We start from the raw sequence: 19313 nt of genomic DNA on the forward strand, positions 1-19313 counted from the left end.
ACGACTCATTATGCCTCATAGATTATACGTTGGGGTGTTAGCTTTCCAAAATGGGGTCACTTTGTGGGCATTTCCATTGTTCTGGTGCTCCAGGGCCTTCAAAAATGTAATAGGTGGTTGAGAAATGAAATTTGTAATTTATGCTCCTAGAACACCTGATGGTGCTATTTCAATATTGGGCCTCTGTATGTGGCCAGACTGTGTAAAAGTCTCACACATTTGGTATTGTAATACTCAGGAGTAGCAGAACGTATTTTGGGGTGTCATTTGTGGTATTCACATGCCATGTGAGAGAAATAACCTATTACATTGAAAATTTTGTGAGAAAAAAAAAAAAAAATCTTAATTTTGCAAAGAATTGTGGGAAAAAGATGACAACATCAAAAACCTCACCATGCATCTTAGTGAATAGCTTGGAATGTCTACTTTCAAAAAAGGGGTCATTTGGGGGGTATTTGTACTTTCCTGACTTGTTCGGGTCGCAAGAAATGAGATAGGCCACCAGTACATCAGGTGTGATCAATTTTGTGCGATTCGCACCACAGCTTGTAGACTCTCTAACTTTCACAAAGACCAAATAATATCCACTAATTTGGGTTATTTTTACCAAAGATATGTAGCAGTATAAATTGTGGCCAAAATTTATGAAAAAAAAAATTATAATTTGCAAAATTTTATCACAGTAACAAAGAAATATGCGTTTTTTTTCAAAATTTTCGGTCTTTTTTCATTTATAGCGCAAAAAATAAAAACCCCAGAGGTGATCAAATACCACCAAAAGAAAGCTCTATTTGTGGGAAAAAAAAGGACACAATTCATTTGGGTACAGTGTTGCATGACTGAGTAATTGTCATTCAAAATGTGAGAGCACTGAAAGCTGAAAATTGGTCTGGGCAGGAAGGGTGTTTAAGTGCCCAGTAAGCAAGTGGTTAGAGAATAAAACGGCGATTGTTGCAATATTTTATGTCACATGGTATTTGCGCAGCGGTGTTTTAAACACAACTTTTGGGGAAAAGGGACACTTTCATGAATTAAAAAAAAAACGAAACAGTAAAATTAACCCAATATTTTTGCATAATGTGAAAGATAATGTTACGCCAAGTAAATAGATACCAAACATGTCACACTTTATAACTGCACGCACTCGACAAACTACGACAAACAACGACGACAAACTACGGTACCTAAAAATCTCAATAGGCGACGCTTTAAATTTTTTGTACGGTTACCAGGTTAGAGTTACAGAGGAGGTCTAGTGCTAGAATTATTGCTCTCGCTCTGACCATCGTGGCGATACCTCGCATGTGTGATTTGAACACCATTTACATATGCGGGCGCGACTTCCGTATGTGTTTTCTTTGCTTCGCGAGCTCGCGGGGACGGCAGGCACGTTAAAAAAAAAAAAATATATATATATATATATATATTTATTTATTTATTTTTTAATTAATAAATTGTTTTAAAAAAATATATATATTTTGGTCACTTTTATTGCTGTCACAAGGCGATTCTGAATACTGTATATTTTTTTTAAAACAGGCGCCATTGGCAGCCGAGTAAGCGGGAAGTGACTTCATGATGTCGCTTCCGTGTTTACTATTAGGAGACTGGAATGAAGCCGCTTACGGCTTCATTCCAGTCCCTGCCCAGCAGCCGGAGGCATCCTATCGTGCATCGGTGCTCCCGATTGGGTGGGAGCACCGGTAAGAGCAGCAGGAGGCGGCGGGAGGGGGGGACGTCCCCTCCCGCTCCTCCGACATAACAGCCGAGCGGCTTTTAGCCGCATCTGGTGTTATGGTTGGATAGCCAATCGCCCGCTGTGAAAAACGGTACCGGTGCGGGCATCATCCTGGTATAACCCTCGGAAGCCGGGTACGCACATCTGTGTATGCTTGGCGGGAAGGGGTTATTCATCTTCTGGTGAGTGCAATATATACTGGTGGAGGGATATTACTGTGGAAAAACCTACAGACCATATTTTTGGTGGAATGTCCTTTGCATGAGATGCTAGCTTCCAGCTGTCTGATGCACGTTGTGACACCTTAGGCCGCGTACACACGCGCGGACTGTTCGCCCAACTTTGTCCGTCCAACAGTTTCAGCAAACAGTCCGCTCAAAATTAGCATGGACGGACATGCCCACACACGACGAACGAACAGTTTGCTGAAACCGTGCGCGATGACGTGAACAGCACGTACGACGGGACGAAAAATACGACGTCCTATACACTGCATTATAGCTTTCGGCGTGAAAATCCTTTCTGAGCATGCGCGCAACTTTGTTTGACGAACAAGCCTACACACGAGCGGGCTGTTCGCTGAAACAAGGTTTCAGCGGACAGTTTCTCGGAAATTCCGAAAAACCTTGTCCGTCCAACTGTCCGCTGAAACTGTCCGCTGAAAGCCCACACACGAGCGGACTGTCCGCCCAAACACTGTTCAGCGGACAAAGTTGGGCGAACAGTCCGCGCGTGTGTACGCGGCCTAACAGTTCCTTTGAAAAGAGACAATTTAATAGACTCAATAATTTAACACTATGCACTTTTGCACTTTATGTCTAATCATGCATTGATGTTCTTTTATGTTTCACATGCTGTTTTTTTCATTCTGATCAATCATTCGCTGTATTCATTTTTAGCACTGCACTTTGATTCTATAGGATTTATATAGCGTCAACAGTTTGCGCAGTGCTTTACAAAATGAGAGCAGACAGTACAGTTACAATACAGAAGGTTGTGTTTTTTTATCAATGAATAAAAGGCTTCCTCTGGCCAAGGTGGTGAGGTAGGCAGATGATGTCACAATTTGCACCTCACCTGTACTGCTACCGGAATATAGCAGCACTGCTTACTGTATGCAGATAATGCTACTACAGCACATTACACAGCATATATAGCGTGTTTATTCCGATTTTTACAGTCCTTTATTGCTGCCTGTGTCCCCCTTGCCTCCTATTTTAGTGACCATTGCCTCTCTCCAACAGGAACAAAGCTAAGTATTTACTCTGATTTTGAGTTGCATATTGAAATTTACATGACTCTATAACGATCTAAAAAAAAGTGTGTGTGTTTTTGCTGGCGATGTGCCATTGGGAAACTTTGTCATATTTCCTGTGATGCATGAAAGTGAGAAAAGTGTTGCCATTGGAAGATTTCTGGTAACAGGAAATTGCAAATTTTACAATTATTTTCTGTCCCATAGACATTGGTTACAATCCTTTATTAGGGATAGGCAGTTTGGTACATTAATTCTTCAGCAAGAATAACGCAACCTCTTTTAGTGTTATTCTTTGCCATTTTGCACTTGCTTCTATAGAATTTTGGCTTGCCTAATCGGGATTCCTTTTCTAGATAGAAGCTCTGGAGCACGACCTCAGAGCTGCACTGGACGAGCTCCAAGACGTGAAGCAGGAACGCTCCTTCTTTCAGGATAAAGCAGACAGGTTGAACCAAGAGCTTAACCATGTTCTAGGTGGGGATGAAAAAAGGATCATCGATGTGGATGCACTGTGCATGGAGAACAGGTGGGTCTGTGTGTTTCTGGAGTCTCCGACATTCAGGGCCATGAATTATGAGGCGAGATTAAGGCAAATGAATGTTTTGTCTTAGTGTTGAGACAGCAACATGAAGATGAAAACTCAGAACTAAGATCGTATGGCTGACCATATGCTCCATTTATATCAACATATGCTTTGTGGGAGTTAATGTTGTCGCAGGCAATGGGCTGTTAAGCCACATATATTACATGTCTGGTTTGTTTTTGTTCTTTCTACTCTTGTAGTCACATCATTATCTACTTCCTAATTAAGTGCTCAATTCCCATTCAGTTGACTTTTTATTTTTTTTGTGTTTTTTTAATTTAAAGACAAATCTCTTTTTGTAACAGCTCGAGTCTAGTTTTGAGGCATTGTAAAACGTATGCTGACCAGGAGTTCTCTTTTACCTTCACTAGCTGCAAATATGACTAAGAAAGTACTGACCCAACAGACAGCCAGACATCCATCATTTTCTGAAGGAAGTCAGCATAGCTTATATATAGTATTTCTTAAGTTTGGCCCTAACTTCCTTAGCATCTTTCAGTCAAGCTGCCTTGTAAAAGATACCTGTCATCGTAAAACTATTGGAAGCTATCATTGATGTCTTGGTTTTTGAAGGCATATGCTTTATCCTCGTCATTTACTTCACTACATATTCGGTGTCCCAAATCTTGATGTGCATATGCTTTTTCCAGGTCAGCAAATACGTAATGAGAGAAGGATAAAGTCTTATTTTAAAATTTCCATGCGCCATGATAGCCCACACCCCAGCAAGGTATACTCACTCTGTCAAAGCCCACACTATGTTGCTCTACTAGAGTGAGGCTTTGGAGTATGGAGAACATGTGACCTCCCCTATGTGACCTTGTTCCGGCTCAAGTAGCCAGTTGCCAGTCCTGAAAAGTGTAGTGTGGGCGAGGCAGTGATATTTTGACACAAGTTAGAATCCTGTAGGGGTAGCGGCAGGGAAGGAACATGGACCACTAAGCATACCTTGCTGGGTAGGTGAGCTATCAGGAGACACTGTCACTTTGCTCAAGACATGTGCTGTTGGAAATTTTTTTTTTTTTACGCGATACAGCTTTTATTTCCTTTTTTAGTTAGTATTTGTTTCTTAAACTTTTTACATGTTTAGCTAGGAGGCCTGGACTATGATAAATATGTAGGCTACCATTGCCAACCTCCTTATACTAGTTACCTGGCTTTTTCTGTATTCCAATAATTTTTATTACATTTTTCAGCAATACAAAATAGAGATTTGGCATTGAAATCAACAGAGCATAGCTGATATATGTTAAGAAACATACATTGAAACCACGAGCCACCCACCCCTTATTAACTGGGGCCGGATATTGGTTTCTTTATCCTCAACCTTTACATAGTTTGGTACCCGGTTTGGCTTTCTTTAAGCCTGTTATGCGACTGGATACCCATTTTGGCTTCTTGCCACAACCTGTTTACATAACACAATCTTATCCTACGGGCCTCAGGGAGTCCCTCTGCGCCAGGGAACGTCAACCGTCCCAACTGGTGTTCAGGGCTTTACGGTATCCCCCCAACCGCAGAGAGATCATCCCCACCCAATAATACCAGAATCTCAGAATGTAAAAGAAGAATAAGGTAAAGTGGAGAGAAGGGGGGAAGGATAAAAGGGATGGGGGGGGGGGGTTACGCCATGCCCTGTGTTGTTACCCCTCAGAGACGACTTAGTCAGAAAGTGTCCGGGGGTCATTTGTCAAATAACCAATCCATGGATCCCACACTTTTTCAGATAGTTTCATTTTATCCTGTATAATTGCTGTTAATCTCTCGTTTAAAGCGGGGTTCCACCCTAAAGTGGAACTTCCGCTGATCGGAACCCCCCCCCTCCGGTGTCACAATTGGCACCTTTCAGGGGGGAGGGGGGTGGAGATACCTGTCAAAGACAGGTATTTACACCCACTTCCGGGCATAGACTCCCATGGGAGTCTATGCCTCTTCTTGTCCCTGTGCGCTGTCTGCTGGGACACACGCGGGTCCCAGAGACAGCGCAGACAATTCCTATTGAGCTACGCGACTCGCGCATTCGCAGTAGGGAACTGGGAAGTGAAGCCGATTCGCTTCACTTCCTGATTCCCTCACCTAGAATGGTGGCGGCAGCAGCCGAGAGCCGAGCGAACGATCGGCCTCGGCTGCCGGCATCGCTGGACCCCGGGACAGGTGAGTGCCCATTTATTAAAAGTCAGCAGCTGTAGTATTTATAGCTGCTGGCTTTTAATATTTTTTTCCCCAGTACAGTCCCGCTTTAACATTATCCATGAAAGCTTATATTTAAATTGGTCAAATGGTATTGCTGCTGACTTCCAGTTTTTCACTATTGTGATTTTAACTGATACAAAGATGAACGTAAGGAGCCGTCTTTGACTTTTAGAGGCTTCCTCTATCTTACAGCCTAATAGCACCTGCTTTGGGGACTTGGTCAAGTTTATCTGGGTAAGGGAGTAAATAAAATTATAGATCCTGATCCATAATTTCTGTACTTTGAGGCATTGCCACCCAATATGGAATACTGTTCCCTCCTGACCACAGCCCCGAAAGCATTTGGATGATGCCAATCTGGTAGCTACCAAGTACCACCATAATAGCACCTTTTCTAGTTTCCTTCTATTATCGAAGTATTGATCAGCGACTTGGAAGCAGCCTGTGCCACCAATTGCCATTCTGCTAGTTCTAAGTTCTCCTGGATAACCTTTTTCCATTGAGTCATATATGTCCGTTTAGTCGAAACAGAAGTCAAGATCGTGTATATAGCCGATATATGACCTCGGATTTTATCATACTGGCGGCACATGTTCTCCATAGGTGTCATAGTTGTAAGGTCACTTTTGTGTGATAGGGTCTGTATAAAATGTGATATTTGGTTATATCTAAAGATTTCTGCATCTGGTAGTTGATATTTATCTATTAATGTTTTTTTGGATAGCATGACCCTGTTGTCACAAAGGTCTGCTATCCACAATAATCCCTTGTTAGACCACCATTCAAAAGCCGGGGGGGGGGGGGGGGTTGAGGCCCGGGGTAAATTCTCTGCAGGAGAGGGGCTAGTGGATTATGGGGCGATTTAAAAATTTTGGGTCCTAGTTAGTCTGTCCCAAATCTCCAAGGATAATGAGAGAGACGGGCATAAAATTATCAGCCTTTCTTTCATTGGTAGCCACACGATGAGCGAGATTGCTTTTTGGTAGCAGGAGTATGATTCCATCGCCATCCATATTGTTGGAGGTTGTTGGGAGTGAAATTTAGTGAGTTGTGCCAATTGTGCTGCATAAAAATATTTTTGCAGGTCTGGAAGCCCTAGGCCTCCCTTCTGTTTTGGTGAGAATAGAATGTGTTTGTTAACCCTGGGACTCTTGTCACCCCATATATATTGTAGTTTCCGTTGAAACGTCAGCAAGTCTGATCGATTGAGCGCCAATGGTAATATACGAAACAGATACAGAATTCTTGGGAGAATATTCATTTTTATTGAGTGTAGTCTGCCGAACCACGATGGAGGATGGACTTGCCATCTGGATAACTCTGTTGTTATCTATACAGATTCAGAAAGTTCTGTAAGTATAAGGAACCTAGGGAGGGGGTCAAGTTTATTCCTAGATAAGGTAGCGCTACCGACTCCCAGCAAAATTGATGTGACTGTTCAAGGGCTTTCTGGGTCGACTCCTGCAAGGAGATATTTAACGCTTTTGATTTATTCTTATTGATTTTAAGCCCCGAGATGACTGAGAAAGGGTGCAATATTGAATATAGGTTGGGTAAGGAAGTGATAGGGGACTATAAGATCATCAGTATATAATCGGCAAATAATAGACACTTATGTTCCCTATCCCCACATTCTATTCCCTTAATATCAGGGCAGGCCCGGATCTTAATGGCCAATGGTTCCATTGCTAAACCAGATAGTAATGGGGACAGGGGACATCCCTGTCGGGTTCCTCTATAGATATTTAAGGATTGGGATGAATAACCCTTCAGCCTTAGGGACGCTGTTGGCATGTCATATAGTGCCCGAAGGATAGTCCGAAAGCGTTCACCAAATCCATATCTAGTCAAAACGTTAAACAAGTAGTCCCATGAAATGGAATCAACGTCTTATGAATATCTAGTGACAATAACATTCCTTGTCTAGGCCTCTTGTTGTCCCAGTTGGACTGAATAGCTGAAACAACGTTAATAATTCTTCGGGTCTGATCTGACGCCTAGCGGCCAGGAACAAATCCCGCCTGGTCTAAGTGGATGTATTGTGGAAGACAGGAATTTAGTCTAAAGGCGAGTATTTTTGTCAGAATTTTCAAGTCAACGTTTATCAGGGATATTGGACGATAATTAAAACAGTCTCCCAGGTCTTTACCTGGTTTCGGTATGATATGGATATATGCTGTGTTTTAATGTGTCAGGATTTTGTGCCCCTTAGTTCATTAAAATAGGAGCACAGATGGGGGAGCAAAATTTCCTGGTAATTCTTGTAGTAATGGCCCGAGAAGCCATCCAGGCCTGGAGATTTAGAGGGATTGATCGTTTTTATGGCCATTTTGATTTCTGTCTCTGTATATTCTTTATCCATGAGTTCTATGTGGGTGTTTGTAAGATGGGGTAGTGGAACTTCCTGAAAGAAGGCTTCTTCCTTGGCATGTGAGAAATGTCCTGGTTTATTATACAATCTAGTATAGAATTTATGAAATTCCTGAATGATAGCTTCAGGGTACCTGGCTTTTTCTGAATCCATCACAGGGCAGTTCCTGGGTTACAAATAAGATAAGTTCCACTTTAAGAACAAACCTACAGAACCTAAGTCAGAAAATTAAGTCCTGCTAGAGCTGTGACTTGGCTTGGGTGCCTTCAAAGCAAGCTGCTTGCTGTGGAGGCACTTAACGGGAGGGAGGGGCCAGGAGCACAGAAGAGGGAGCAGAGAAGAGGAGGATCTGGGCTGCTCTGTGCATATCCAACTGCGCAGAGCAGGTAAGTATAACATGTTATAAAAAAAAAAAAAAAAGGGACTTTGCATTTGCTTTAAAGTGGAATTAAACCCTCTTATTTTACAGCGAAGGAAGCTGCTTCTGTTTACATAGTAGGTGAGGTTGAAAAAAGACATCAAGTCCAACCCATTTGTTTTATTATATGTCAGTATTACATTGTATATCCCTGTATGTTGTGGTCATTCAGGTGCTTATCTAATAGTTTCTTGAAACTATCAATGCCCCCCCCCGCTGAGACCACCACCTGTGGAAGGGAATTCCACATCCTTGCTCTCTTACAGTAAAGAACACTCTACTTTTCTTCTAATTTAAATGCGTGGCCACAAGTTTTTGTTCTTCCTTCTGCAAAAAAGTTTTATCCCTATTGTGGGGTAACCGGTATGGTATTTGTACAGTGGTGTGAAAAAGTGTTTGCCCCCTTCCTCATTTCCTGTTCCTTTGCATGTTTGTCACACTTAAGTGTTTCGGAACATCAAACCAATTTAAACAATAGTCAAGGACAACACAAGTAAACACAAAATGCAATTTGTAAATGAAGGTGTTTATTATTAAAGGTGAAAAAAAATCCAAACCATCATGGCCCTGTGTGAAAAAGTGATTGCCCCCTAAACCTAATAACTGGTTGGGCCACCCTTAGCAGCAACAACTGCAACCAAGCGTTTGCGATAACGTGCAATGAGACTTTTACAGCGTCCTGGAGGAATTTTGGCCCACTCATCTTTGCAGAATTGTCCTAATTCAGTTACATTAGAGGGTTTTCGAGCATGAACGGCCTTTTTAAGGTCATACCACAACATCTCAATAGGATTCAGGTCAGGACTTTGGCTAGGCCACTCCAAAGTCTTCATTTTGTTTTTCTTCAGCCATTCGGTGGTGGACTTGCTGGTGTGTTTAGGATCATTGTCCTGCTGCAGAACCCAAGTTCGTTTCAGCTTGAGTACACAAACAGATGGTCGGACATTCTCCTTCAGGATCTCTTGGTAGACAGCAGAATTCATAGTTCCTTTTATCACGGCAAGTCTTCCAGGTCTTGAAGCAGCAAAACAGCCCCAGACCATCACACTACCACCACCATATTTTACTGTTGGTATAATGTTCTTTTTATGAAATGCAGTGTTCCTTCTACGCCAGATATACTTGGACACACACCTTCCAAAGAGTTCCACTTTTGTCTCATCGGTCCACAGAATGTTGTCCCAAAAGTCTTGGGGATCATCAAGATGTGTTGTGGAGAAATTGAGACGAGCTTTGATGTTCTTTCTGCTCAGCAGTGGTTTTCTCCTTGGAACTCTGCCATGCAGGCCATTTTTGCCCAGTCTTTTCCTGATGGTGGAGGCATGAACGCTGACCTTAACTGAGGCAAGTGAGGCTTGCAGTTCCTTGGACGTTGTTGTGGGGTCTTTTGTGACCTCTTGGATGAGTCGTCGCTGCGCTCTTGGGGTAATTTTGGGCGGCCGGCCACTCCTGGGAAGGTTCACCACTGTTCCATGTCTTCGCCATTTGTGAATAATGGCTCTCACTGTGGTTCGCTGGATTCCCAAAGCTTTGGAAATGGCTTTATAACCCTTTCCAGACTGATAGATCTCAATTACTTTCTTTCTCAATTGTTCCTGAATTTCTTTGGGTCTCGGCATGATGTGTAGCTTTTAAGGATCTTCTGGTGGACCTTACTGTGTCAAGCAGCTCCTATTTAAGTGATGCCTTGATTGTGAACAGGTGTGGCAATAATCAGGCCTGGGTGTGGCTAGAGAAATTGAACTCAGGTGTGGACAACCACAGTTATAGTATGTTTTAACAAGGGGGGGGCAATCACTTTTTCACACAGGGCCATGATGGTTTGGATTTTTTTTCACCTTTAATAATAAACACCTTCATTTACAAATTGCATTTAGTGTTTACTTGTGTTGTCCTTGACTATTGTTTAAATTGGTTTGATGTTCCGAAACACTTAAGTGTGACAAACATGCAAAGGAACAGGAAATGAGGAAGGGGGCAAACACTTTTTCACACCACTGTATATTGAAATCATATCCCCTCTCAAGCGTCTCTTCCCCAGAGAGAATAAGTTCAGTGCTTGCAACCTTTCCTCATAATAACTAATATCCTCCATGCCCCTTATTAGCTTTGTTGCCCCTCTTTCTACTCGCTCCATTTCCAGTACATCCTTCCTGAGGACTGGTGCCCAGAACTGGACATACTCTAGGTGCGGCCGGACCAGAGTCTTGTAGAGCGGGAAAATTATTGTTTTATCTGTGGAGTTTATCCCCTTTTTAATTAAATCTTATTTTATTCAGGAGAAAGGTTGAGAAAGAGAAGTTAAACATTACAAACAATAACAAGATACACCAACAATATGCATCGTATGTGTCTGAACAAAAACATGTCCATGGTACAGATAAAAGGATTGAAAGCATGTATAGAAAGCCTACCAGGAAACCTTTAATGATAACAATCCTTGTTTGGGAGAAAAGGGGGAAAGAAAAAAAAAAAAATATATATATATATATATATATATATATATATATATATAATAAAATAAATAAAGCATATAAGCTAAAGAACCCTTCGTCTTCAGTTCAACTGTTCATTTTTACCGCATTCCTCTGCCAACAGACGTTCCAGGTCCCTTATGCGGTCCACCTCCGTAGCCCAGTCCCCCAGGGAAGGCATGACCGTCTATCTCCAATGATGGGGAATCACTACCCTGGCCGCCGCCAGGAAGTGTCGTAAAATATCTTTTTTGATGGATTTGAATGTACCAGGGAGTATAGATAAGAGAGCCTCCTCAGGTGAGGGGTGTAAAGAGGTTGCCATCAGCTTGCAGTAAAGTTTGAATATCTTTTGCCAATACCTTTGTACCGGAGGGCATTCCCACCATATGTGGAGCATGGTTCCCCGGGAGCTAAGACACTGCCAGCAGGTATCTGGTACTTCCGGGTTGAAATGGTGTACAGTCGATGGGCATCTGTACCATCTCGTTACCAGTTTAAATCCCTTTTCCTGGGTCTTAGTGGTGAGGGATAGTTTGTGCCTCATGATAAAACATTTTTGCCAGTCAATAGGAGAGATGGGGTGTTGTAGTTCTGTCTCCCAAGCCACCGTAAACGGAGGGAGGTCAGGGGAAGAAATATTGAGCAAGAGGGAGTAAAGTTGAAATGCCACATGCGTTGGAGGTTCTGCCTGCAAGATCAGTTCCTCAAACCCTGTTGGTTCAGCAAGGATATCTGGAATGGATGGGAAAGTCCGCATGTAGGAGGTGGTCTGTTGTCTCTGCATCCACTGCATGGGATGTCGGGAGGTCAGACTGGTAGGGGTATCTGTCCTTAAAGTGGGATCTGCCCGAAGGACTTGGGCAAGTCTCCTATGGTCTTCTCTTTGCCATGGTCCGAATTTTGATACACCCATAGCTGGCGGAAAGGCCGGGGTCCCAAAGAAGGGAGTCATAGGCCCCATGTATTTTGATAAGCCCCTATTGGTCAGCATATGGTCCCAAATCTGGATTGTGTGACGAGTAAGGTCGTTGAGGGTGCCCGACCCCCCCCAAACCCCCCCCCCCCCCGGGGCCATGGGCAAGGTCCATGGGAGGGCAGAGAGTTCTATTGGGTTCATATAACTTTCCAACTGAACCCAAAGCTTGGTGGAAGAGTGGTGGAACCAATCTAGTATGCGCGTGAGCACTGCTGCTTTATGGTACAGGGAGGCGTCCGGGGCTCCGCCCCCCCCCCCCCCCCCGAACCCTTGGACGAGATAATGTTTCATACCGTATTCTGGGGCGGGCAGCATTCCAAATAAATTTGGAGAGCAGTTTGCGTAATTTCTTAAAGTACGAATTAGGTACGTGGATAGGAACGGTTTGAAACAAATACAGGAAACGAGGAAGAACTTACATTTTCAAGGCATGCACTCTACCTAGCCATGAGAGCAGTTTGGACGTATATGTAGCTAGATCTGCCTGGGCCCTAAGGAGTAGGGGGGCAAAATTCTGAGCAAAGAGCTGGGACGTGTCCGCCGGTATTTGGATTCGGAGATACCTAATGCAAGAGGAACCAGTTTTGAAGGAGAAAGTAGTCGAGAGTCTTCGTATGTCCGACTTAGGCATGGATATGTTAAGGATTTCTTATTTACTATAATTAACCTTGAAGTTGCTAACCGCTCCGAATTTTTGGAATTCCTGCAGTACTGAGTGTAAGGATGTACGTGGGTGAGTCACGTACAGGAGCAGATCATCTGCGAATAGGGCTAGTTTAGTATGAGTGGGCCTGACTGTTATGCCTTGGATAGAAGGATTGTTGCGTAGAGCCAAGTGTTCCATAGTTAGAACATAGAGGAGGGGGGACAATGGGCACCCCTGACGTGTCCCGTTAGAGATAGAAAAGGCTGGAGATAATGAACCATTCAGTCTAATCCTAGCATACGGAGAGGAGTATAGGGACATTATTCTCGCTACCATATTAGCTCCCAAGCCCATTTGTTGCAGGGATAATCGGAGGAACTGCCAGTCTACCCGGTCAAATGCCTTCTCCGCATCGACTGTTGCATAGTGGAATATTATGGGACCGGGCATAATTAGTCAGAAGGAGGGTCTTTAGAGTATTGTCCCTAGCCTCCCGGCCGCTCACAAAGCCGACCTGGTCTAAGTGTATTATCCTGGGCAACAATGGTTGCAATCTATTGGCTAGGATTTTGGCAAAGACTTTCAAATCGACACAAATCAAGGATATCGGCCGATAGTTTACACAGAGAAAGGTGTCTTTGTCTGGTTTTGGGATGAGGCAGATGTGGGCCTCACGTGTTTGTGGAGGGAACTTAGATCCCTCTGTCAAGGAGTTGAACATTCTAGTTAGAAAGGGTGTGAGAAGGGTGGCGAAAAGTTTGTAAAACTTAGGAGTGAAGTCGTTGGGGCCTGTTATCCCCTTTTTAATGCATGCCAATATTCTTTTTTGCTTTGTTAGCAGCAGCTTTACATTGCATGCCATTGCTGAGCCTATCATCTACTAGGACCCCCAGGTCCTTTTCCATCCTAGATTCCCCCCGAGGTCCCCCCCCCCAGTGTATAGATTGCATTCCTATTTTTGCCACCCAAATGCATTATTTTACATTTTTTTACATTGAACCTCATTTGCCATGTAGTTGCCCACCCCATTCATTTGTTCAGATCTTTTTGCAAGGTTTTCACATCCTGCGGAAAAGTTATTTCCCTGCTTAGCTTAGTATCGTCCGCAAAAACAGAGATTGAACTGTTTACCCCATCCTCCAGGTCGTTTATGAACAAATTAAATAGGATTGGTCCCAGCACAGAACCCTGGGGGACCCCACTACCCACCCCTGACCATTCTGAGTACTCCCCATTTATCCCCACCCTCTGAACTCGCCCTTGTCGCCAGTTTTCAATCCATGTACTCACCCTATGGTCCATGCCAACGGACCTTATTTTGTACATGGGGAACTGTGTGAAATGCTTTTGCAAAACCCAGATACACTACATAGACGGGCCTTCCTTTATCTAGATGGCAACTCACCTCCTCATAGAAGGTTAATAGATTGGTTTGGCAAGAACAATTCTTCATGAATCCATGCTGATACCGTTCTCATTACTAAAATCTTGTATATATTCCCTCATCATCCCCTCCAAGAGTTTACATACTTGATGTTAGGGTAACTGGTCTATAATTCCCAGGGATGTATTTTGGGTCCTTTTTAAATATTGGTGCTACATTGGCTTTTCTCCAAACAGCTGGTACCATTCCAGTCAGTAGACTGTCTGTAAAAATGAGGAACAATGGTCTGGCAATTACTTGACTGAGTTCCCCAAGTACCCTCCAGTGCAAGCCATCTGGTCTTAGTGATTTATTAATTTTATGTTTCCCAAGTCTAATTTTAATTCTGTCCTCTGTTAACCATGGAGGTGCTTCCTATGATGTGTCATGAGGATAAACACTGCAGTTTTGGTTACTGGAGAAGAATAAATTCAATACCTTCGCCATCTCCCCATCCTTTGTAACCAGATGTCCTTCCTCATTCTTTTTGGGGCCAATATGGTCTGTCCACCCTTTTTTACTGTTTATATACTTAAAGAATTTTTGGGGATTTTTTTTGCTCTCCTGCGCTATGTGTCTTTCATGTTCTATCTTAGCCGTCCTTATTGCACCCTTACATTTCTCGTTGCAATCTTTATAAAGTCTGAATGCTGATGATGATCCCTCAACCTTGTATTTTTTGAAGGCCTTCTCCTTTGCTTTTATATGCATTTTTACATTGGAGTTAAGCCATCCAGGACTTTTGTTTGCGCTTTTCAATTTTATTACCCAACGGGATGCATTGGCTACTGCCCTTATTTAGTATGCTCTTTTATTTTTTTTTATTTTATCCCAATTTATGCCTTTTAGCATGCCTCATAGTTTAGGTAAGTTGGCTCTTTTGAATTTCAGTGTCTTTGTATTCCCCTTATGTTTCATATTTGTGTGATTTTATACTGAAGCCAATTGACCTGTGATTGCTGTTATCTAAATTGCCCCATATTTCCACATCCGTGATCAGGTCTGTATTGTTGGTAATCAGTAGATCCAGTAATGCTTAATTTCTAGTTGGTGCGTCTACCATCTGACCCATAAAATTGTCCTGCAAGACATTTAGGAACTGGCGAGCCTTAGATGAATGAATGGTTCCCTCTGCCCAGTCTGGATAGTTAAAATTCCCCATTATAATAACACTTCCAATCCTTGCTGCTAATCCAAATTGTGATAGGAGATCTGTCTCCCCTTCCTCCCTCAGGTTAGGGGGCCTATAGCATACTCCCAGTATTATTTTCCCCTTAGCTTCATCCCTTTGGAGCTCTACCCATAAGGATTCCACCTCCTCCCTAGCTCCCTTTAGTGATGTCATCTCTCACATTCACCTGTACGTTATTCTTGATATATAGACATACCCTCCCCCTTTTTTACCCTCTCTATCCTTGCAATGAAGGGTGTACCCTTGAATGTTTGCCAGCCAATCATGAGAGCTGTTGAACCAGGTCTCTGAAATTCCCACAAAATCCAAATCCTCCTTGTACAACAGTATCTCTAGTTCACCCATCTGGTCCGCCAGGCTCCTGGCATTGGTGAACATGCCACATGGTTTAGACCGGTCGCATATTATCCTCTTATTGGGTGTTCCGAGATTGCAACTAGGACTTGCTACTATACTTACCTTGGGTTTATGTGCTTTGGTCAACCTACCACTAATGCCCCCAATACTACCTTCTGGAATATGTTCCATGCTGACTATCTCTACCTCTGGACCTTCCCCCCCCCATTGCCTAGTTTAATTCTGCTTTATGATTTAGTGTTAAGGCTCTGGGCTTCAGCAAAATGGCAGCCTCCAGCAAGAGGAAACCGGAGCAATGCTGGAGACACTTTACAGCACACACTAATTTTGGTAGCATAATTGTTAATATGGAATGTATGTTCCTTGCTACAGAACATCATTTTTTATCAAGCTGTTATGGGTGAAGTTCCACTTTAAGTTGAATTTGTATGCAAGTTGGAACAGGTACGTTATTTTTTAAGTGCAACTCCAGCTAAAAATGTGTTTTTTGAATCGCATATGGGAGGTTCACACTCCTGTAACATTTTTGTTTTGCTGTCTGTGCCTCTCTTCAGAAGATTTCAATTTTGGGTTTTTGTGGATACAAGAATTGGTGCTGAAGCTTCAGTGGAGACACCTTTTCCCCATGATGACTCTTACAGGAGTGAATTTCCCATCCTAGGGGTAGATTTCCTCTCACTTCCTGTTCTTTCTCTTTGTAAATATGAGTTATATGTAAGTCGGGAAGTTTGTAACTCTGGGACTGCCTGTACTTTATCAGTCAATGACCTGGGAAGGCATGCAGGTTAGGAAGGACAGGGTGAACTCAGAACTCCTAATTTAACCAGTAGAGACCCGCGCTATAGCCAAATGACGGCTACAGCGCGGACCTCCTTTGCCGGGACTACGTCTATTGACGTCATCCCGTGCACGAGCGGCCTGCGCGCCCCCTGAGGGGCGCGCACGGCGCGCTCTGTGATCGGCGAGTCTGAGACTCACCTGATCACTGACCTGAGCAAGGGGTCGATCCCGACCCCTTACCATGTGATCAGCTGTCAACCAATGACAGCTGATCATGTGATGCAACGGAGCCGGTAATCGGCTATTATTCCTCCTCACGCTGACAGCGCGAGGAGAAAAAAAAAAAGCCGATCACCGGCGGCCGTGATCGGGACATCAGTCCCGATCACGGCCAGCCCTGCCAGTGCCCACCTGCCCCCTGCCAGTGCCACCTCATTAAAAAATAAGTGCCCCCCGTCAGTGCCACCCAGCAGTGCCCACAGTACCACCCATCAGTGCCCACAATGTGCCTCAACAACGGTGCTGCACCCCGTTGCCACATATCCGTGCCCATCAGTGTCATCTACCAGTGCCCATCAGTGCCGCCCAGCAGTGCCACCTATCAGAGCCACCTATTAGTGCCCATCAGTCCCATCTATCAGTGGTACCTATCAGTGCCACCCATCCGTGCCACCCATCCGTGCGATCTTATCTGTGCCCATCTTTGCCCATCAGTGCCGCCTTATCTGTGCCCATCAGTACTGCCTTATTTGTGCCTATCGGTGCCGCCTTAACTATGCCTATCAGTGCCCACCAATGCAGCTTAACAGTGCCCACCAGTGCAGCCTATCGGTGCCGCCTCATCAGCGCACTTCAATGAAGGAGAAAAATTACCTGTTTGCAAAATTTTTTAACAAACTATTAAACATGATTTTTTTTTTTTTTTTGCATCTTTTTTTGTTTGTTTAGCAAAAAATAAAACTCACAGCTGTAATTAAATACCACCAAAAGAAAGCTCTCTTTGTGGGAAAAAAATGATAAAAATTTCATTTGGGTACAGTGTTGTATGCCCGCGCAATTGTCATTCAAAGTGCATCAGCGCTGAAAGCTGAAAATTGGTCTGGGCAGGAGGGGGGTTTAAGTGCCCAGTAAGCAAGTGGTTAAGTACCATCTTTATGGTTGCTGACCTAGAAAATACTGAAATCACTGGGTCAGCATGACAGCAAAGGTAAATACGTTTTTAGGCAGAGAGGTCAAGACTGGCAACTTCCCATATTTTCTCAGTTTCCTTGAAAAACTCCTCTACGTAAACAAAGTTGTAATTTGTGCTGTTTGGTCATTTAATCCATCAACTGTTTAAAGAGAAATTCAAAGCAAACCACTAAATAAACAACTGAGATTCTTATATGTATCTATTACCTGGCAAAAATGTTACTCAGTCAAGCCAGACTTGTGTGGTAAGCACCCCTTCCACACTCTATAGTCGGTGACACCAGTATTTACTAATGTAATGCATTGATGCATCTCTTTCACTTTCCTGCCCTGCACTGCACTGGATATGACTTCCTGGTGATTTGCCCACCTCTCCCCATCCACTCCAGCTTCCAGTGACTATATCCTTGTTAATATGAAGTAAGGCCTGGTCGTTTCACTGTATATAATCCACTTGCAGGATGGTTTCTAGTCTAGTGATGACTCTCCACCCAGATCCAATGCTGCTCTGTATGCATGCATGTGTATGACTAACTGATAACTGTAGCTTTAAGGAAAGGGACTCCTTGTAGCGCTGCAGAAAACTGTCCGCTTTATGTAAATGGGTTAAATTAAAAATGTACTGTTAATTTAAATAAATGCAATGGCATTGAGTGAAAAAACTAGACCAGTGGTCTCCAAACTGTGGCCCTTTGCTTACCTTTATCCAGCCCTTGGGGCACTTTTCCTCCCACTGATGCAAGAGAATATACCCCCCCCCCCCCCCGACCCCAACAATGGGGTATCATTTTTGCTACTGATCTCAACAATGGGGTATCACATGTCCCACTGACACTAAAGATGGGGCACTATTACTCAAACTGATAACAATAATGGGGAGGTATTCCTCCCACTGATACCAATTAGGGGGCATCACTCCTCCCACTGATACCAATGATGGGTCAAGATTTCTCCCACCAATACCAATGATGGGTCACTATTTCTCCCACTGATACCCATGATGGGTCACTATTTCTTCCACCAATACCAATGATGGGTCACTATTTCTCCCACCGATACCAGTGATGGGTCACTATTTCTCCCACCGATACCAGTGATGGGTCACTATTTCTCCCACCGATACCAGTGATGGGTCACTATTTCTCCCACTGATACCAGTGATGGGTCACTATTTCTCCCACCGATACCAGTGATGGGTCACTATTTTTCCCACCGCTACCAGTGATGGGTCACTATTTTTCCCACCGCTACCAGTGATGGGTCACTATTTTTCCCACCGCTACCAGTGATGGGTCACTATTTTTCCCACCGCTACCAGTGATGGGTCACTATTTCTCCCACCGCTACCAGTGATGGGTCACTATTTCTCCCACCGCTACCAGTGATGGGTCACTATTTCTCCCACCGCTACCAGTGATGGGTCACTATTTCTCCCACCGCTACCAGTGATGGGTCACTATTTTTCCCACCGCTACCAGTGATGGGTCACTATTTCTCCCACCGCTACCAGTGATGGGTCACTATTTCTCCCACCGCTACCAGTGATGGGTCACTATTTCTCCCACCGCTACCAGTGATGGGTCACTATTTCTCCCACCGCTACCAGTGATGGGTCACTATTTCTCCCACCGATACCAGTGATGGGTCACTATTTCTCCCACCGATACCAGTGATGGGTCACTATTTCTCCCACCGATACCAGTGATGGGT

The 19313-nt window shown here is 43.7% G+C and overlaps 1 protein-coding gene across 4 annotated transcripts in view; it reads left to right on the forward strand.

The window, feature by feature from the left end:
- CCDC149 (coiled-coil domain containing 149) overlaps positions 1-19313 on the forward strand; it is a 145225-nt gene that overhangs the window by 69195 nt on the left and 56717 nt on the right. For all 4 annotated transcript variants that reach the window (XM_077477692.1, XM_077477694.1, XM_077477693.1 and 1 more), the window contains exon 6: positions 3350-3522. In XM_077477692.1, the coding sequence (XP_077333818.1) occupies positions 3350-3522 (173 nt within the window). The remainder of the gene's footprint in view (positions 1-3349; positions 3523-19313) is intronic.

The sequence above is a fragment of the Lithobates pipiens genome, unplaced genomic scaffold (assembly GCF_037356315.1).
Source record: "Lithobates pipiens isolate NorthernLeopardFrog02 unplaced genomic scaffold, aLitPip1_a1.2 Scaffold_13, whole genome shotgun sequence".
Lineage (NCBI taxonomy): Eukaryota > Metazoa > Chordata > Amphibia > Anura > Ranidae > Lithobates > Lithobates pipiens.